The sequence below is a fragment of the Camelus bactrianus genome, chromosome 1, assembly GCF_048773025.1.
Source record: "Camelus bactrianus isolate YW-2024 breed Bactrian camel chromosome 1, ASM4877302v1, whole genome shotgun sequence".
NCBI lineage: Eukaryota > Metazoa > Chordata > Mammalia > Artiodactyla > Camelidae > Camelus > Camelus bactrianus.
Window position 1 is genome coordinate 77,819,945 of NC_133539.1, and position 22,515 is coordinate 77,842,459.

General features: G+C 39.3%; 1 protein-coding gene across 9 annotated transcripts in view; it reads right to left on the reverse strand.

Annotated features, from left to right (window-relative positions):
* NAALADL2 (N-acetylated alpha-linked acidic dipeptidase like 2) overlaps window positions 1-22,515 on the reverse strand; it is a 1,180,713-nt gene that overhangs the window by 68,829 nt on the left and 1,089,369 nt on the right. For 7 of the 9 annotated variants that reach the window (XM_074367722.1, XM_074367706.1, XM_045511272.2 and 4 more), the window contains one exon: window positions 628-721. The exons of the other annotated variants lie outside the window; for them this stretch is intronic. In XM_074367722.1, the coding sequence (XP_074223823.1) occupies window positions 628-721 (94 nt within the window). The remainder of the gene's footprint in view (window positions 1-627; window positions 722-22,515) is intronic. 9 annotated transcript variants of the gene reach the window in all.

The following is a 22,515-nucleotide window of genomic DNA, read 5'->3' on the forward strand; positions in this document are numbered from 1 at the left end:
TAATCCATTTTCCAAGAATTATTGCTTCAGTACTATAGTTAAAACGTTGGCTTTTATATTGAGAAGTACGTGTCTACAAATAACCTGATAGGAAGTGTATGACTCCAAGAGGAGGAGGAGGATGCCTTCTGTAATTACAATACTGCCCTTTGTATTTGGTGAACAAAGGCAAACTAGAAGTTTAACTGAAAGATTAGATGAAGGGAAAATAAAAGTAATTATTAGGGTGGTGTTTGAATTCTGTAGAAAGATGTATATTCAACAACAAAGGAACTGAAATAGAGACTATGGAAGTAATTTCCCTATTTCTTCCTTGTCATCCTCAACCTAGGGTGAGCCAACACTTCACTCAGATGGAATGGGGCCCATACCTCACGGAAACCAGTATCGAAGGAGAAAGGTCTGGGCCAGTCTTGCTTACACTGACTGAATATTAGGTACAGCTCATTCTTGTTGACATGGCAGCCAACATTCTTCTAAGCCCTTCCCACGATTATCCTCCGTAGGAAGCGAGGTGCTACATCACCACAACCGGTGAGACAGTGGGTGACTTTATCTGTGCTCTGTTGCAAATTAGTTGAGCAATTTTTCATTTGCTAAAATTACTATAACTCAAAGAAAAATTACCTTTAAGGCTGTTTTGAACTTCTAAAGCTATATCGAGAGCATTAAAGGGCAGAATCGGTCCGTCGGCAATTTGCAAAATCACTTCTCCCAGGAGCTGAAAGAGAGAGAGGGAAAAAATGCTAGCATTTAGTACTAACGGTTTGTGTGTGTGTGTTTTTCATTATCTCATACACACTTATACTCTTACCCAGAATGGAAAAAAACCCAGAGGGAAAAATATATTTTTATAAAATCTCTTTCATTTAAGCCTCTTTTTAATTTTATATATATTTTTCTATTAAAAAAATCCTCATTATCTTTTTCATGTCTCAGAAAAGCATAGGAAAAGATAACATTTTCTTTCTTTTGGGGGCCTAAAATATTAAGAAAACTCTCCTAGCTGAAGGAGTTGTAATATTTAAACTTTGAAGCAATTTTTTATCAAACAGTTCAGAATGTCATGTGATAAAACAATCACGAGGAACAGCTGAAAATCAATAGCTGGTTATTGGACTAAGTAAAATTCCAGATAGTTTGAATGATCAATTTATTTCACCGAAGACAGATTTAATTTTAAAAATCCTTTAAAATCTTAGGTACTATTTTCTTAATGCTTTACTTTATTCCTAATTATGTTTCCAAAATTTATCAAAATTAATACCATTTCTGCATCCTGCAGATCAATGTTTAAATTAAATTTAAAAAGTATAAACTTTTAAATGGCATCCCCCAAACTCACATCTGGAATTCTCACACATGCATATGCCCCCAACACTGCACTCAAAACTATGTTTGAAAACCAACATATGCAGTGCAGCTGAACTAGCAACTGCCTAATAGACTGAACAAGTCGTCTGCATTTTTATTCATCTCAAAGGAACTTGGGGCTGGCGGCAAATGCCATTTTTACTCTCCCCTGCTCTCTCAAGTGATATTTAATATTTACCTGGGCTTAACAAATGTCCCTACATCTCTTAAAACCCTGAAGCTGGCACACAGGGAAATGTGGCTGTGTTGATGTTATTAATGCACTATGAAATGTTGTTAGTGAATGAAAACATTATCTCGTGAAACAACACAGGGGAAATTAGTACACTAACTTGAGACAGTGTGTTACACGTAAAAGAAATAACGTACAAGGAAAATGTGATGTTAAATATTCAAATCTACATATTCAACAAGGGTCAGATTCCATTTAATATTTAAAAGTTATATTTCCCAGTTGTTTGCACTGTTTATATCATGATGAAAGTACAATTTAATTTGGTCCTCTTCTACATGATTGGGGAAATGCACTTCTTAGAAATGGAAACACCTTTGATATCCCCCCCCCTTTTTTTTTTTTTGAGATGTTTTTCCCTCCCGAATGTAGCAACCACTTCTCCCCAAATGCCTAAGGTACATTTGCAGAGTTTTATTTCCAGCATATGATCACAAAAATCCTGGGAAACTGCCTACTCTTAACTATGCTGTACTCCAGGAAAAAAGCATTATCTGCGGTAGGTTGATATGGACCCTATTTCTATTCCACTCTACCCTCTCCAAATTATTCAAGGAACACCAATATTTGGAAATAAATTATTTGTAAAAGGGATATTTAAAGAAGATTAAGAAGCATTAGGGTCTCTTTTTCCAATTTGCACTGAAGACTAGAAACTCCAAGACAGGTTTTGTTTACACTTTCAGAATCTGGAAATCTTATCTTGCAAAAGATTAAAATAAAAGAATGGGGAGGGAGAGAAAAGGTGGCTTCTCTGAATGCTGCTGGAGAAAGTTGTTTTGTTTTAGTTTTCTTCAAGAGTCATTTGGCAGCTCGAACAACTGGAATATAATCCAGCCACCTTGTTATGTCTTTCAAAAAGAACCTGGCAACAAATATTGGGGCTTCTGAGGCACCTGGGCCATGGTAGAATGCTTCAACTCAATCAGCTTTATCTGCAGCTCCATAAGCAGGAGGGAGATTTGTATATACCTTGTCATGCAGCGAGAAGAGAGGAGCCCTACTGCACGCACTTGCTGCCCATTCTGGACGTCACTTGTATTCAGGCACACCAAGGCAACCTTCCCTTATCTTTATATAAAGCCCCATTCTTTTCAGAGTGCTTTACACCCATTTCATTATCTCATTTCATTATCTTGCCAAGCCTAGAGACAGATAGTGGAGGAATTAATCCCATATTAACAACACTGAGTATATGCCTTACTGGTTTCCCATCCAAGATGGTGACAGCAGTTTCCCGAGCTTATCTCCTCCAAGGGACACATTGAATCTACAGCTATACATCATGAAATAATTTCCTCTGAAAAAACTCCAGAAACTAGCTAAGAGACTCCTACCCATTGGGTGAACAGGGAAAAAACCCACACTGAAATGAGTAAGAAAGGCTGAGACCCGCTTTTGCCATAAACCCCACCCCATCACAGTGACATTCAATAGGGAAAGAACTCACAACTCCCACTTTCTCCCTGAGGAGAGAAGGGTTTAGATCTGACCTCCAGTGCCCCATCTTTTAAGACTTCCACCTGAGGGTCAAGTCCCCAAAATATCTAGCTCTGAAAGCCAGTGGGGCTGTTTTCACAAGATACACAACACTATAGCAAACAAACAGTTCTTGATGGGCTCATGAGGACTCATTGTGGTTCTCCCCTACAGCTCAACACAGGCAACAGGAAGAAAAAAACAAACAAAAAAACCCACGCCCATCTCCCAGTCTCTTCCTGAAATAGACCTATAGGCCTATTTGAATACTTGGAAGATTTTCTGCCTGAGGGTCAGGCCTCTAATTTAGCTCACAGCTAGGGACAGATCCTCCCTAGAGATCAGGAAAGCCAAGAGACTCCATCTCAGTATTCTCCCTGTGGCCAGCTCCAAACTACCAGTTTCTCCCCAGAGGAGCTTATAGACACACCTGGCACCCTGGCTTTTGTAGTTGCCACTCAGGGGACATACTCTTTGGTCATTTGGCTATGATGGCCAGCATAATTTGCATTTATGGGTCCCGCAGAACTGGAGCAAACAAAGAAACACTTTTAAACTGTTCTCAGCACAGAAGGAGCAGACAGAAATGCCCACCTCCTAGTTTTTCCCTGAAAGAGGTTTATTTACATACTTTAAAAAAGCTGTTTTTTTCTGAGAGTCTGGCTGCTAATTAGCCTGCATCTAGGCGCTGACTGAGATCTTTCACTCTGGGACACAAATAGGTCTTGGCACACCCTCAACTACTGGAAGCCACTAAAGAAAAGAAGGAGGCTTGGGCAATCACAGAGGTTTGAGATACAATCAAGAGCTAGGGCCAGGCTGAATGAGAAGTTTCGTATCCTACACAAGAGCATTCCTCATGAGTGGGAGAGGTGGCTGTTTCATCTAATGCACAGAAATCAACACAGAGTCAAGGAAAATAAAGAAACAGATAAATATGTTCCAAACAAAAGTACAAGCTAAAACTCCAGAAAGAGACCTTAAGGATATGAGGCTAAGTGAGTTACCTAAAGAGTTCAAAGTAAGGTCACAAATTTGCTCACCGAAGTCAGGAGAACAATGCATTAACAAAGTAAGAATTTCAGTGAAGACAGAGAACATCAATATTCACATTATATGGGTCCAAAAGAAGAAAGAGAGAAAGGAATAGAAAGCATATCAAAGAAATAATGGCCAAAAACTTTCCTATCCTGGAAAAAGAAACAGACATCCAGATCCAGGAATCTTAGACAGTTCCAAGAAGAGTCCAAACAGACCCACAGAGAGACACATTAAAATTAAATTATCAAAGCTAAAGAGAAGGAGAGAATCTTAAAAGCAGCAAGAGAAAAAAAAACTTGTTACATACAAGGGAATCTCTTAAGAATTTCAGCAGATTTTTCAGGAGAAACTTTGTAAGCCAGGAGAGACTGAGGTGATATATTCAAAGTGCTGAAAGAAAATATTGTCAACCAGGAATACTCTACCCAGCAAAACTGAAAGAGAGATAGAGTTTTCCACACAAGCAAGAGCTTAAGAAGTTCATCACCACTAGACCAGTCTTATATGTTAAAGGAAATTCTTCAAGCTGGAATGAAAGGACACTAATTAGTAATAGGAAAACATATGGAAGTATAAATTTCACTGGGAAAAATAAATATATAGTTAAATTCAGAATACTCTAATCCCTCATGGTGCTGGGCAAATCACTTATAAATTAGTATGAAGGTTTGAAGATAAAGGTATTAAAAGTACTTATAGTGACAGTAATTTTAAATGGATTTACAAGTTAAAATATCAATTTGACAGCAAAAATCAAAAGTGGGGAGAATGTGAGTAAAAATATAGAACTTTGGTATGTGTTGGAACCTAAGTTGTTATCAACTTAAAATAGACTGTTATAAATATAAGATGTTTTATATAAGCCTGATGGTAACCATAAAGTAAAAACCTAGAATAGACACAGAAAAGATAAAAAGTAAAGACTCTAAGCATATCACTACCAAAAGTGTTCAAATCACAAAGGAAGAGAGCAAAAGAATTACAAAATAGCCAGAAAACAATTAACAGGATGTCAATAGTCCATACCTATTAATTATTACTTTAAATGTAAATGGACTAAATTCTCCAATGAAAAGACATACAGAGGCTGAACAGATGAAAACACAAGAGATTCATTGCAGCTTTAAGGACCCACAGAACCTGAAAGTGAAGGGATGGACAAAGATACTTCATACAAATGGAAACCCAAACAAAACAGGGGTGACTATACTTATATAAGACAAAGACTATAGTATGAGACAAAGGAAGTCATTATACAACGATAAAAGAATCACTCCAACAAGAGGATGTAATATGTAAATATTTATGGACTCAGGAGCATCTAAACATGTAAAACAAATATTAACAAACCTGAAGGGAGAAAAAGACAGCAATGCAATAATAGTAGGGGCTTCTATATCTAATTTTCAACAATAAATAGACTATTCAGACAGAAAATCCATATAGAAACATTAGACTTAAACTGGACATTAGATGAGATGGACCTAATAGACATTTATAGAACATTCCAACCAACAGCAGCAGAATATACATTCTTCTCAAATGCACATGGAATATTCTCCAGGACAGATCACATGTTAGACCACAAAACAAGTCTTAATAAATTTGAGAAGACTGAAATCACATCCAGCATCTTTTTCCAACCCCAATGTTATGAAACTAGAAATCAATGACAAGAATAAAACTGGAAAATTCAAAAACATGTCTAGATTCAGAGTGGTATAGTGTCTCATTGGCTCAGGCAACTGAGGTCCATGACGTTGGCAACTGGGTGATCCCTGACAGTAAGATCTGTGGGGGGTCCTGAGTGGCTGCAAGGACTGTTGGGGTCCTCAGTAGCAAGGGACCGGGGCAGGTGGTGGGGATAGCTGGAGTCAGTGGTGTACACATGCTCAGCTGCAGGCACATACACGTTGGGAAGGACCTGGACCAGTGGCAGGGGCTGGGGGCGACTGGGTGCATGAGCAGCTACAGCTACAGGACTCACGTAGCTGTAAAGGCAAGTGCAGGCTCATGCACTGTAGCAGGGCCCAGGGACAGAAGCCAGTGCCAGCAGCACCTGAATTTGAAGTAACAGGAGCTACCGGCAGGCAGATGTAGTGGTGCAGGCCTCTGATCGGAGGTGGGACTGGCTCCCGGTACAGGGGCAGCTGTGGGGGCCTTGGTTGTCATCATGTACTCACGTGGCCTCAGGGGCTAGCCATAGGTGTGCACACAACAGTAGAGGATGGGGACGGGAGTCGGGGCCAAGGGTGTGTTGGTGCACAGCTACACAGGGACTAGCTGTCGGTGTGAATGGAGGTGCAGGCTAGTGACAGGAGTTGGGGCCAGCTCCTTTGTGCAGAGCCCTGAAAGGCTGGGGAAGCTGGTCACTCATTCTGCTCTCTATCTTCCTACAATAAGAACCCTCTCTGTCCACAGAATTCCCTCTTGGCACTGAGCAGTGCCGGCCTAGGGGAAGGAACCATACAGGCAAAATGTGTGTTGCTTTTGTGTGGTTATTCTCAGGTTATGTTGTTCCACTAAGTGCTGAAGCTTCTTTAGTGGACTCCTGAGCTCTGCCAGGGCTATTTTCATTCTTGGATAGCTGTCTTACTGTCTTTGTGGATGGAGGCTGGGATCTCCTACTCTAACATCTTGGTGACATCACTCCCCCGAACTGTCTGAAATTTCATTATAATAACTTCACAAGCCCACAATCTGCCTTTGTCCTTCTTCCTTCATGCTTCCCAGATTGTCCTACCCCGACCAGAGGATAAAGAATATGTCAGAATAAAAAAAGAAAAAAAAAGTCTTACCGAAAAAAAAAAAGGATTACTATATTAAGAAATGAGTTAATGAATACCACCATGCAAAAGTTTTCCTCTCTTACTAAATATTATTGATGTCTCCAAAATTAGTGGTTTCATTGGCATTAGACAAGATCAGGTGTTAGAAAGAAAATAATTACTAACGGAGCCTTCTTTTAGATTTTTAGGGTAACAAAGGCAAATTACAGTTATTCCATATGAACGTTTCTCTTTCTTAAGCATGAAATAATTTTAGTTGTATTTAAAGGTTCAAAAGAGTGTTTTTAGAAACTTAATAAAGGGAAATACACATATACATGCCCTTTTGGCTTAAATTTTATAAGTAACAATCTTCTGCCTTGTAGGCAGGTATTTTTTACAGTCTCTGACTTTGTCACAAATCTTTTGCCACCAGTCTAGAGAAACAAAAGAAGGTGTTTGTTTAATAAACTATGAATATCTGGAATAGGGCCATTTCTCCCCCTGCCTCAATTATTGTATTGGTGACTGTATTAGCAATAAATACTTCCAATAAATTTACTAGTTAATACAGGAACAATGTAATTGGATGTAACTAGGTTCATTACAGTGATACCAATACCATGGTTCTGTAATGTAATTTCTTTTTACCTACAAGCAGAGACACTCAGTAAACATGTGGTTTGTTCCATTTTTATAATTCTAAAGGAACCACAGTTTCTACCTCATACCTAAGCTGCTAGTTAAAATATCACTGTGGGACTGTCTTTATGTCCTGACTCAGACTTAAAATGCAGCCTCACCCCACTCTAGAAGGTAGTGCTGTGAGATCATCATCACACCTGTTTTATAGGTTAGTGTGAGAGAGAGACTGAGAGAGACTGGTCGCTGCGGCAAGGGCTGACATAACACGACAAACGGCAGATGAATCATGAACCACCCCCCTAGTATTATTTGGGCCTTTATTGTGTGATCATCACTGCGCTATGAGGGAGAAAAGAGGACTATAAGGCAGTTTCTCCCCTTAAGATTTTCTTTTCTGTTAGTGACAAATCTTACCACTCTTACACAATGAGAGGGAGAAGTTAACCGTATAAAATTAGCGTACATGAATCTTTCGTTTCCTACGAGGCACTGTTTTCTATCTCGCTTCTAACACACCATGAACTTAGACCACATGTGATTTTTGGGCTCCAGAATCTAGAGTGTAAAGGGGGAAAGATATTCCAGACAAGGGAAATAAAAGGAGCAAAAAACCCTGGGTAGAAAGAAGCACAGGTGTTTTAGAGAAACATGAAAAACACTAGTGAGACTGCAATGGAGTTATTGGTTAGTGCAAAGTACGTGTGTGTGTGGAGTGTGGGGCAAGGAGTCAGAAAACCCTAAAACTCAGTCAAGACAGGTGGTCGTGATTCAGCGGTCTGTAGGGAGTCCTTCCGCCTGCCCTCCACTTTCAGAGCAGAGGTGTTATCTGACAAGTTATGTCCTGGTGAGAGTCTTCGTAACGTGCCTTTGTGCTGCATGGCGCCCCTTCAGGCTGCTGTGTTCATCATGAAGTGACCTGGCACTCATTTATGTCACTTTACAGGATAGGAGAAAAATCCCTATTTAGCAACAAATGCCCTGTGGATAGCACACTTCAGGGCGGCCAGCCATGGGCAAGGGGACCTGGGGGGTCTCCCTGGAGATGAGCAGAGCATCCCAGCCCTCAGGATCCCTTCCAGAGCTGCGACGTCAGGAGGCAGAGGAAGCAAGGGTGTACTCCTGACATACCAGCCAGTTTTCCCAGCAAAAGGAGAAATTTAAATGGCACTATACAAACTTGGTGCACAAAATCTATGTTTCTAATATGACTAAAATTCAGCATTAAGACCCTCATTATCTCTCACCTGGAATACTCCACACTAATTGATCTAAATGTTTGCCTGTAACCCATTCTCCACATTATAGCTAGAGCTCTGCAGTTATCTATTGAACACATATTTTCTGTGAACCCCCAAAATACAGACCTGTCTCTGCCACTTCCTTTCTGTGGTTCCTCTTTAGCTTTGGAAAAATTGATGGTATCCAACACTCAACTCAAAAATCTATATTCTGGCAAGTCTATTTATGGAAAAAAATGACTTGACTTGAAAATAACACTTTCTTAGAAAATCAAGGACTTATATATTCCCCACAACTATTAAAAAGTATCACTTCAGATCAAACCCACTTCACAGAAACCAGTGAGCAAAACTTAAATGCCACAGCTGCCCCCTCAGCCCTCGGAGGGACTGCCCTGTAAAAGCTGCACAAAGAAGTGGAGACACCCAGTCCCCCTGAAAGAGACCTCCAGTTGTTACCAATGGATGACTTGAGGCCTCCTTCTCATGGAGAAGTTTGGATGAGATACACAGGAGGCCTTGCCGAAGACCTTGTTTCCACTGCTCTGCACACACATCTGCTAAGCTCAACAGTGGTGGGGGGCGGGGACAGACAGGACTTGTTACAGAATTCCTAAGCTTCCAGGAAAGAAATGGTTCAAGACCCCATCCTTTCCTTCTTAAGATTTCAAAGATTTTAGGTTTGATGGGCTGAGGTAGTCTCAAATGATGTTTACTGAAAGCAAAGGATTTGAAAAATCTATGAAGAATTCTAAAAGCTACTGACAGGAAAATTCATTTTAAGGAAAAGAAGGATTTTAATCAAGTAAAACATATGGGAGATTTCGTTCCTAAAATTTGTGGCTATTCTTAGGAACTCCTTGTAACCAATTCTATTGGTCTATGTTGGCAAACAGTGGTAAATCTGTGAACCCAGCATGGTTGTGAAACACCTATGGCTCTGGCTACCAAGAGAAGAGAGAGCCCTTTTCTCTCTAGGACCCTGAGAAACTATCATGTCTGCTACAGCTGCCAAGGGTTGAGCAAGAATTCTGGGCTATCTGGTTTGGGGGCTGACACATGTTTTCACGGCAGAGCTGCTGTGGCTGACAGACCACGCAAAAGCTCTCTGGGTCCCTTGGATATGATGGCAAATTGATGCAACAGGGATTAAAGAAAGGAGGTATAAATGTGGTATTTATTGCCACAGCACTTTAATTTGATGATTAAAGACATGGGACCTTATTTTCTCCCCTAAACTGAAAAAAGTATAGTTTTTACAAACACACACTAACCACATGTGAAGGCCAGGGCATTAAAACACTAAGACTGCCTCTGCTAGCAAGAAACTTACGGGTGAGGAATATGGACTCCCTGATTCTCCTCTCCTTTCCAGCCTCCGTTCCTGCTGCAAAGCCCAGCTCCTCTGTGTTCTCAGCCTAAAGTCTGACCACACAGGTTTACCATTAACCTTTACTGTGGCCTCCTCCAGAAACAGACTTGAGGCAGAATTTGTGTGCAAGTAGTTCACTGAGAGGAGAGGGTAACAAAATGAGGAGAGACAAGAAAGGGAAGGCAGCCAATAGGAGGCATTTGATCAAGTCACCTATCACTGTGGGTGACTGGAGCTTAATCCTGCTGGAGAATACCTGAGACCCAGAATAAAATAGGCTCTTCAGAATTTTCTCTTAAAAACAGCAAGGGATCTGGGTTTTGATTCTTTAGCGCCCATAAGTCATTGGACAAGGATTGCTTCATGGAGGTGTTAAATCTTTAACCATCTGAACGGTTGTCCATGACCGAAGAAAGCCTTAGGCAAAGGAATGGAAATCTATCGCTAAAAGAGAATCCCTACTTTCTATTGCTAGACCACAAAAGTATTTGAGATAAATATTTTTCAATGTTAAAATATCTTTCCTCTTTCAGTGACTATCATCACCCATTTGTTATTAAACTGTAGCAGAGAAAATATATTTATGGATTAATTTGGAAATAATCAAGTTATTCTGAAGTGCATTTAGTCAGAGTTTTGACTTTACAACATACTTGTATGTTCTTAGCCATATTGTTCTTAGAAAGGGACCACCTATGTTGATACTTCTTAGCACCTCGAAAAAGACACTTTCAGATTCCAACTTTCCTTTTATACCATGTTTAGTAATTTGCATACCATGTGCTGCAAATGTGCTGATTAAAAAATTAAAAATTAAGTTTAATTCACTAATAACTAACTTCAGCATAATATAAATAATAACAGCAGGTAACATTTATGAGCTCTTGCCATGTGCCAGGCATTATTCTAAATATTTTACATGAATTAATTCATTTAATTATTGCAATAGCTTCATTCTATTTCACAGATGAGAAAACAGAGGTATTGCTCATTTAAATAACTTCCCAAGGCCATTTAGGTAGTACATGGTAATTGTGAGATTTGAGGTCAAGCATTCTGGCAGCAGAATATGGACTCTTAACGCTAGTTTGCATCCTTTTCATTCCTTTCCAGTCCCTCCAAACAAGAAGAGATTTGATAATTTACCAAGTCAGGAATACCGCTGGCGACTAAGACAACATTTTCCAAACCTGAACATGTGCTTCTAAGGAATAATCAGGGGCTGATTACACCGATCAGGCATATTTAATACCCATATCACAAGTATGTCCTACTAGGAATCATAACTTTTGATACTTGCCAATGTCAATTCTCACATTTGTACATTCTGCTTTCCTGAGTCTAGAAAAATGGATGTAGAGATTTATGAAGTAAAAAAAAATTTCTAAGATGTCCTCAGCAAATAAAGTATTTTCCCATTTTCCTTGATTAAATAGGTATCAAACACAATCGGCTAGTATGCAAAGTGCTCAGAGTTTACCTATTTTAGGAGACTGTAAGTTATTATTATTTCAACTTTAGGTTCTTTGAACAAGATTTAGGGAAATGCTTTAAAACTAACATGAACACTTACCAAATGGTTCTCAGTGATCACATGTCCTTCCACACACATACGCTTGAGGGCATTTCTCATATTAAATCAGTTTTTATTGGACGCTACCATACGTCTTAGACTTGGTTACTGCTGGGGATTTTCAGGCCTTTCTCGTGAAAGCACACAAATATAGGCTATAATTATTTAACAGTTAAATGCTAAATGGTGCTATGAAAAGGTATTCAGGGATCTTAATGGGTCTGAAGGGATCAGGAAAAGCTTCCTTGAGCAAATTCTTTCTGCGAGGAAGGCACTGTGCTAGGCTATATATCCTATAGGAAAAGTCAGAAGCAGATGTGGTGCAAAGCACATGCTCTTACGTTAGTTTATACAGGTCGCTGAGTTGGATTTGACATATCTTCACTCAGTAATACAATTAGAATGCTAAAAATATATTTGATTATGTATCTTATGTGTAGTTCATGAAAGTTTCTTTAAAAGAAAAATGCAGGTCTTTGGGTAGGCAGAGCTAGCTACCTTCGTCAAGCTCCCCCCACATCAGTACCACAACCAAAATCAAGTCTTCTATTGTTGCAGACACCACTAGCAGTTCTGGGGCTGCAAACAGGGTAGGAGTTGTTTATTTTTAAAAGGGTAATTGTATGTTTATTAAATCATGCACTTGGTAAATTATCCAAAGTAATTAATCATGGAGAGAAAGATTAGAGAACTGATTTAGTAGAGTTGGTAATAATGCAAAAGAAACATACGTCAAATATATGTAATGCAGTAAGACAGAGAGGCCAATGATTTCCTATTTATAGCTTATTTTTAGAGACTGTATTTTCAGAGCATAATGCTGGAGATCTGTACATGCAATATAAAGTGGTTTTAGTTTGCATTTTAAGAATTTAATAAAAACAGAGCTTCAGTAATGGATGAAGATAGCATTTCTTCTTCACAATCATTAAACAAAGGATGTTTTGGTAATAATGGATGCAATCACATATGAGGTCAGTTATTTAGTTTACAGATTGATATCATTTTGATAAAAATTGTTAATATAATTACTCCCTCTTCTATGTCCAAGTTAAAAAATAACAAAAATAAATTAAACCTATATTCTACTATAGATTTGGACATCTGGTAAAATTTTACTTATCTAAAAATAGTATCTTCAGAATACCATTCTATTTTTTCATAAAAATCTTCACAGAAAAATAATGACATCATGTTTCTATATTTTAGAGTCAGTAAGGGTAATAGAGGTGGAGATATGAGAGTAAAAAAATAAACAAACCAATTATTCTTTTGAACTTGCTGTGATATTTTATATGATGGCCAAAATATATGTGACCCTTACTGTATGCAATTATATTGCTAATGCAGTTTCTTTTCTGGCTATAAATGCAATACACGTTGTAGTAGACTACATCCTACAGAGTAAGCGTTGACATTTTTTAAATAGTAAAAGAAACACACAGCTTTAGATCCTTTGATTTGTGATTAAATTAATGACAAGTTTCTTATATCAACTTTCTCTGAACTAGATGCTATTGTTCAGCTGAATCCCAAATACATGTGTATAAATAGGACTTGCATAAACAGAGCACACAGTCTGGCTCTAGGATTTCCATGATTTCTCTTTTCTTCTTTATATGTTGCTCAGTGATAGTCAGGACTCTTACAGCTCCCCGATTTTCAAATATCCCAGAATGTCCCACAAAACAACACAGACTGAAAATTCAGGATTTTTAAAATATTATCATCATTCACCAGTGTGATATGATCCTTAAGATTATAATTAATTTTAGAACACTTCATCTTAGAGATACTTATTTTGAAGAAAGGCTTATAAAGCACGTACAATTCAAGAGCCCTGGGTGAAATGCTAACAATGTGAAACAGTTCTTACAGTTAAGGGGTTTGTGGGTTGGAAGCCAAGATATTAGCAAAGAAGAACAAAAAGAGCATATAAAGTGATGCACCCAAAAGGTCAAATGAGTACGACAGTGACAGGAGAAAACAGTGGTCGTCATGGACAGCAACAACCCAAGAACACTTCTTGGAGATTTCACTTCTGGGGGACCGTAAAGGAAAGTACACACTTTAGAGAGGTGGAGATTTGAAGGTAGCACTGTCCCCAAGATGAAAAGGCAAATATAAGTTCTGAATCCAAACACTAAGTCAGGAATATTTTAAAGGAGAAAAGGTAAATAAAGTTGGAGACTATATTGTAAGCGATTTCTGTGTCACTGTCAATGAGTTCCTTATAAAGGAGAAAGGTATTCCATTTACACTGAGGTATCTTGACGAGTTAAAAAAAAGTTTTATTTTAAAGCACTACTAAGTAATCATGAATAATTTCACCTGGAAAAAAGCTAATGCCACTCCATATAACAGGCCAAAGCAAAGCCTGATCTGGAAAGGCAGACTTTTTTTATTTCTTCATTTTGTCTGAGCATTGGTAATTTGTATTTTCATGCCACTACCGTCACCTAAAATTATGGTATCTGAATGTATGTTGTGCAAAACACAACGGCCTTCAATTTAGAGTGTACAGATTCAGTCCTTGCATCTCTGTGGGCCTTGGTTTCCTTATCTGCAAGACCTTACTCTAAAACCCAACCAGAATATTCGCTTGAATTTTTAACACATGGTTGGTACTGAGGGGTTCTGAGAGTGTTGAGGGATTCAATCTAATAACAAAAGTGTGGGGCTGTCAAAGAGCTAATGTTTTGTAGAAACTGAGGTGGATTTTAACCAACCGCCATGGTTGTCATGACAAACTCCATGTTTTGTAGGCGGCTCACTTCCATGGATATTGTGAGCTGAGCAGTCTCTTCCAGGAGGAGGAGAGCATGTGGAAAGACCAGAGCTCAGCAGAGCCTGTCACTGGCTACTGTCTGAGAAGTGGAGGGAGACATCCTTCCACAAGCTTCAGGAGTCCTGCTTCGTTTGCTTTCTGAAGTTTGTGCGATATTTGTATGTTTAACTCCTCAGAGCAAATAGCAATGTTATACTACCCATCACAGAATAATATTTCTGCTCACTCTTTACAAAGAAGTTAGTCCAATAAAGAGAGAAAATGGTAAATATGTGGGTTTTGCATGTTTAAAAGGAGGGTAGAGGGGGAGACGGAGAAGATGGCGGAGTAGAAGGACGCTCGTAGCTCACCCTCTCCCACAAATACACCAAGACCCACATCTACAGACCCACTCAGCCAACCAGAGCACCTGCGGAACTCTGACAGAACATCGCCCTCTTCAAAAGATAAAGACGCCAAAAATCTGGTAGGAGAAAAGGAAAAAAGAAAGAACAAAAGGCAAAGCAGCGCGGGATGGGTCCTGCGGGGAGGGAGCGGCAAAGGAGGACTGGCGCTCGCTCGCTGGGTCTCCCCTCTCCAACTGAGAGGCCAGCGGGACGGAGGGGGAGCCTCCGAGGCTCGAATCTGTACAGAGCAGCCCTTGACTAACAGAACTAAGTTAAACGGGCACAGAGCGTCCCCCCGACACCCAGCCTGAGACGCGGGCCGGCAGCCGCGGGCAGGGCCAGGCTGCACAAGCCGGACGGAGGACGTGGGTGGCTGCACGGAGGCAACCCCGGGGGAACGCAAGGGGCTGCGCGCCGTGGCTGTGGGTGCACAGGGCAGAACAACCTGGGCCCTCCGTAAAACAGCAAGGTTGATGTGCTCTCAGGGGAAGGGTGCATACCCCCATATCTGAAAACCAGCGGAAAGTTTTCGGGGGAAGAGAGGCGGGGCTCAGGCACAGCCGCCATATCCTCCGGCGCTGAGCACTCACGTGGGGGCAGGGGCGAAACCTGCATCCGCACCGAAGGGCTTAGCAGCCTCAAAGGCCAGACTGAGACTGGCCTGCAGCCTGGGGCAGATAGGATCCTTCCATCCCGGTCCCTCAGAGAACTTGCTCCACAAAGACAAACAAGGAGCTGGGTTTTGGCTCGGAGCAGGGACAGGGCTGTCCCTCGGTCTTCCCGGAGCGCACCTGCGGAGCGCCGACCAGGGCGGAGCGCGCAGCCGCACAGAGAGCAGAGCAACCAGTGGCACAGGTAGAGGGAGAGCAGCCCCCCGGCCTTTCGGGCAGGAACACAGCCCCTGACCGAGGTGCTGGGAGGGGGCACGACCCGCCCTCCTACCCTGCCAGTCTGCAACTCTGACTGCGTCATCCGGAGGGGCAGCGACCCGCCCGCCCACAGCAGAGAGCTGCACCTGACCCAGTGTTAGGAGGAGGCGCGATCTGCTTGCCGACAGGTGCTGGGAGCAGCACAGAAGAGGGCGCCAACGGAGGGCCTCTGAAAACAGCAAGCTGAGCTTCCAAAACAGGACGAAGACAGAAAGACTTCACATTAAAAGCAAACAGACTCCAGGAGAACACCGACAACCCCCCCCCTTTTTTTTTTAATCTGTTTTTACCTGTTCTATTTTCTATTACTCTCTTAATTTTTACTTCTTAATTCATTTCTATTTCTCTTGGGTTTTAATGTCCTGTTATTGATTAGACACAGGTTTCAAATACATCTATTCATCTCCCCCCCCTTTTTTAAAAGGTTTTAAAAGGATGTCTCAACCCGATTAATACTCTGCTTCAACTCACTCTTCTATTATTCATTATACACTGTTTTCAAACCCTCTTTCTCCCTTCTTTCAAAATTCTTTCTCTCTCTTATTGTTTTTTTCTTTTTTTCCTAAGTTCTATTCCTAAATAGGCATTAGATAGATAAAATCCTTAAGGACCAAAATAAACAACTGATACTCCATGACCACAGTGCCAGGGAGGTATGAGCAAGATGAAGAAGCAGAGAAACCTTTCCCAATTAAAAGAACAAGAGAAATCCCCTGAAAGAAAGATCAATGAAATAGACATCGATAGCCTACTAGATCAAGATTTCAAAAAAGGAGTGATCAAATTGCTGAAGGAATTAAAAGAGATAGTGTTTAGAGATATAAAATATGTCAAAAATGAAATTGAAGCTATAAAGAAGAGCCAAGTAGAATAGGTAAACTCATTGACAGAGATGAGGAATGATCTAATAGCTGTGCAAAGCCGACTAGATAATGCAGAGGAACGAATTAGTGATCTAGAAGACAGGGCAATAGAAAGCACCCATTCAGAAGAACTACAAGAGAAGCAAATAAAAAATAATGAAAATAGCACAAGGGACCTATGGGATAATATACAGCGTCCCAATCTTCGCATAATAGGGGTCCCAGAAGGGGAAGAAAGATGAAAGGGGATTGAAAAGGTTTTTGAAGAAATCATGACTGAAAACTTCCCAAACTTAAAGAAGGAATCAGATATCCAAGTACAGGAAGCTCAGAGGGTCCCAAACAGGAAGAACCCAAATAGACCCACACCAAGACATATCATAATCAAGATGGCCAGAGTCAAGGATAAAGAAATGATTCTAAAGGCAGCAAGAGAAAAGCAAAGAGTAAGTTACAAGGGAACCCCCATAAGGCTCTCAGCTGATTTCTCTACACAAACACTACAGGCCAGAAGGGAGTGGCAAGATATATTCAAAGCCCTGAATGAAAAAAAGATGCAGCCTAGGATCCTTTATCCAGCAAGGCTATCCTTGAGGATAGAAGGAGAAATAAAGAGTTTCACAGACAAAAAAAAGCTGCAGGAGTTTAGCAACACTAAACCCATGCTAAAGGAAATATTGAAAGGGCTATTCTAAATAGAAAAGCAGCAGGGTGCTACAGAAATGAGAAACTCACAACTGGAAAGGCGATAACTCATGAATTACAAATAAAGTAAACACGAAATTATAAAAGAAGACATACAAATCACTGAGAGTGGGAGAGGGAGGCATGGAAATACAGAATATTTTTTTCTTTCTTTTTTAATTTTTTTAACAGTAGGATGGGTTTGAGATCATGTTACTATCAGTTTAATAAAAACAGTTATAGTAATGGTTAATAGATTCACAAAAAAGGGTAACCACAAGCCAAAAATTTACAAGGGAGTCACAAAAATTAAATAAAATCCATGATAATACAAAGGAAGAAGGAAGGAACAAAGAGGATATACCAATTCAACTGCAAAGATAAGTTCAAAATGGCAATAAACACACATCTGTCATTAATTACTGTAAATGTTAATGGACTAAATGCTCCAGTCAAAAGACATAGAGTGGCAGACTGGATAATAAAGCAAGAACCTTCAATATGCTGCATACAAGAGACCCACTTTAGGGAGGACACATATAGATTGAGAGTGAAAGGATGGAAAAGGATATTCCATGCAAATGGAAAAGCCAAAAAAGCAGGTGTTGCAGTACTGATTTCAGACAAAATAGACTTTAAAACAAAGGCCATAAAGAAAGATAGAGAAGGACATTTTATAATGATTAAAGGAGTGATACAAGATGAGGATATTACACTCGTTAATATATATGCACCCAATATAGGAGCACCAAAGTACATACAAGAATTACTAACAGAGATAAAGGGGGATATTGATGGGAATACAATCATAGTTGGAGATTTTAACACTGCATTAACATCACTAGACAGATCTTCCAGACAGAAAATAAACAAGGCAACAGAGAAATTAAATACTACAATAGAAAAACTAGATTTGGTGGATATTTTCAGAGCATTACACCCCCCAAAAATAGGATATACATTCTTTTCAAGTGCACATGGAACATTTTGCAGGATCGATCATGTACTTGGGCACAAAAGAAACCTCAACAATTTTAAGAAGATAGAAATTATCTCAAGCGTCTTTACTGACCACAATGCCATGAAACTGGAAATCAACAACAGAGAAACAAAGGAGAAAAAAAGGAAAGCATGGAGATTAAACAATATGTTATTGAAAAAACAATGGATCAATGAGGAAATCAAAGCTGAAATTAAAAAATACCTTGAGACAAATGATAATGAAAGCACAACCACTCAAAACCTACGGGACACGGCAAAGGCAGTGCTAAGAGGGAAGTTTACAGCGATACAGGCCTTCCTCAAAAAAGAAGAACAATCTCAAATAAACAATTTAACCCACCACCTGAATGAATTAGAAAAAGAAGAACAAAAAGCCCTAAAAAGCAGCAGAAAGAAGGAAATAATAAAGATCAGAGAGGAATTAAATACAATAGAGACTAACAAGACCATAGAAAAAATCAACCAAACCAAAAGCTATTTTTTGAAAAAGTAAATAAAATCGACAAACCTCTGGCCAAACTCACAAAGAAGAAAAAAGAAAGAGCACAAATTAGCAAAATAAGAAAGGAAAATGGAGAAATTACAACAAACAAAATAGAAATACAGAATATCATACGAGAATATTATGAAAAACTATATGGAACCAAACTGGATAACCTAGAGGAGATGGACAAGTTTCTGGAAACATACTGTCCACCAAAACTGAATCAAGAAGAATCTGAACACTTGAACAATCTGATCACTAGAAAGGAAATAGAAATAGCAATTAAAAACCTCCCTACAAATAAAAGTCCAGGACCGGACGGCTTCACTGGGGAATTCTACTAAACATACACAGAAGAACTCATACCAGTCCTTCTCAAACTCTTCCAGACGATTGAAAAGGAGGGAATACTCCCAAACTCATTCTATGAAGCCACCATCACCCTGATACCAAAACCAGGCAAAGACACTACAAAAAAAGAGAATTATAGGCCAGTATCACTGACGAACATAGATGCCAAAATCCTCACCAAAATTTTAGCAAATAGAATCCAACAACACATAAAAAACATTATACATCATGACCAAGTGGGGTTCATCCCAGGGACACAAGGCTGGTTCAACATACGCAAATCAATCAGTGTAATACATCTCATCAACAAGAGGAAGGACAAAAACCACATGATCATCTCAATCGATGCAGAAAAAGCATTTGATAAAATTCAACACCCATTTATGATAAAAACTCTCGCCAAAGTGGGTATAGAGGGAACATATCTCAACATAATAAAAGCTATATATGACAAACCTACAGCCAGCATAGTACTCAATGGTGAAAAACTCAAAAGCTTGCCACTAAAATCTGGGACAAGACAAGGATGCCCACTATCACCACTCCTATTCAACATAGTCCTGGAAATCCTAGTCACAGCAGTCAGACAAGAGAAAGAAATAAAAGGGATCCAAATTGGAAAAGAAGAGGTAAAAGTGTTATTATATGCTGATGACATATTACTATATATAGAAAACCCTAAAAGGTCCACACAAAAGCTACTAGAGCTGACTGAAGAATTCAGCAAGGTAGCAGGTTACAAAATTAACATTCAAAAATCAGTTGCATTTCTTTACACTAACGATAAATCAACAGAAGAAGAAAGTAAAGAAACAATCCCCTTTAAAACAGCACCCAAAGTAATAAAATATCTGGGAATAAATCTAACCAAGGAGGTGAAAGAATTATACACAGAAAACTATAAACCATTGATGAAGGAAATTAAAGAAGACTTTAAAAAATGGAAAGATATTCCATGCTCTTGGATTGGAAGAATCAATATTGTTAAAACGGTCACACTGCCCAAGGCAATCTACAGATTTAATGCAATCCCTATCCAATTACCCAGGACATATTTCACAGAACTAGAACAAATCATAATAAAATTCATATGGAACCATCAAAGACCTAGAATTGCCAAAGCATTACTGAAGAGAAAGAAAGACGCTGGAGGAATAACTCTCCCAGACTTCAGACAATACTATAGAGCTACAGTCATCAAGACAGCATGGTATTGGTACCAAAACAGACATATAGACCAATGGAACAGAATAGAGAGCCCAGAAATGAACCCGCAAACTTTTGGTCAACTCATCTTCGACAAAGGAGGCAAGAATATACAATGGAATAAAGACAGTCTCTTCAGCAAATGGTGTTGGGAAAACTGGACAGCAGCATGTAAAACAATGAAGCTAGAACACTCCCTTACACCATATACAAAAATCAACTCAAAATGGATTAAAGACAAACATAAGACAAGATACAATAAAACTCCTAGAGGAAAACATAGGCAAAACATTATCTGACCTACATTTTAAAAATTTTCTCCTAGAAGAAATAAAAGCAAGAATAAACAAATGGGACCTAATGAAACTTACAAGCTTCTGCACAGCAAAGGAAACCAGAAGTAAAACAAGAAGAAAACCTACGGAATGGGAGAAAATTTTTGCAAGTGAAACCGACAAAGGCTTGATCTCCAGAATATATAAGCAGCTCATACGACTCAATAAGAAAAAAATAAACAACCCAATCCAAAAATGGGCAGAAGACCTAAACAAGCAATTCTCCAAGGAAGACATACAAATGATCAAAAAGCACATGAAAAAATGCTCAATATCACTAATTATCAGAGAAATGCAAATCAAAACTACAATGAGGTATCACCTCACACCAGTCAGAATGGCCGTCATTCAAAAATCCACAAATGACAAATGCTGGAGAGGCTGTGGAGAAAGGGGAACCCTCCTACACTGCTGGTGGAATGCAGTTTGGTGCAGCCACTATGGAAAACAGTGTGGAGATTCCTCAAAAGACTAGGAATAGACTTACCATATGACCCAGGAATCCCACTCCTGGGCTTGTATCCAGAAGGAAATCTACTTCAGGATGACACCTGCACCCCAATGTTCATAGCAGCACTATTTACAATAGCCAAAACATGGAAACAGCCTAAATGTCCATCAACAGGTGACTGGATAAAGAAGAGGTGGTATATTTATACAATGGACTACTACTCAGCCATAAAAACCGACAACATAATGCCATTTGCAGCAACATGGATGCTCCTGGAGAATGTCATTCTAAGTGAAGTAAGCCAGAAAGGGAAAGAAAAATACTATATGAGATCGCTCATATGTGGAATCTAAAAAACAAAAACAAAAACAAACAAACAAAAACAAAGCGTAAATACAGGACAGAAATAGACTCACAGACAGAGAATACAGACTTGTGGTTACCAGGGGGGCGGAGGGTGGGAAGGGATAGACTGGGATTTCAAAATTGTAGAATAGACTACACTGTATAGCACAGGGAAATATACACAAAATGTTATGATAACTCACAGAGAAAAAAATGTGACAATGAGTGTGTATATGTCCATGAATGACTGAAAAATTGTGCTGAACACTGGAATTTGACACAACATTGTAAAATGATTGTAAATCAATAAAAAATGTTAAAAAAAAATAAAAGGAGGGTAGAGGAAAGGAGTGAGTATTCATTGAAAATCCATGTGCCAGACCTTTTATTAGTACTGTGAATACATGATTTCATTTAATTTTACCAATAAACCTGCCAGACTTTATTCAGCAATGATGGTAATATAGATTGGAGCAAGTCTGTGAAATATCTGGTGGGTTACAGAAAAAAATTCAGACTTCGTACTGCAGACCAGAATTTCTTAGTGTCCAGTCTATCTGCATAAGAAGCATCTGTGAAATTTTTTTTTAAATTGAAGTGTAGCTGATTTACAAAGTTGTATCAATTTCTGGTGTACAACATAGTGGTTCAGTTATATATATATATATTTTTTCTTTTTCATAGTCTTTCAATATAGGTTATTACAAGTTATTGAATATAGCTCCCTATGTGTAATATACAATAGGACCCTGTTGTTTAAGTGAAACTTATTAAAATGCAAATTCCCCACTGTGTCCCTTCACGTCCCCTACCCCTCCACCTGCCTCCTACACACACACAAGATTCTAACTCAGTTGATCTGCAGAGATGCTGGAATTCACCATTTAAAAATAAGCACCCCTGCTGATTCTGGTGTAGGTGACTGAAAGATCAGACTTCGAGAACCAGCACTATATGAAGTCATGTCCA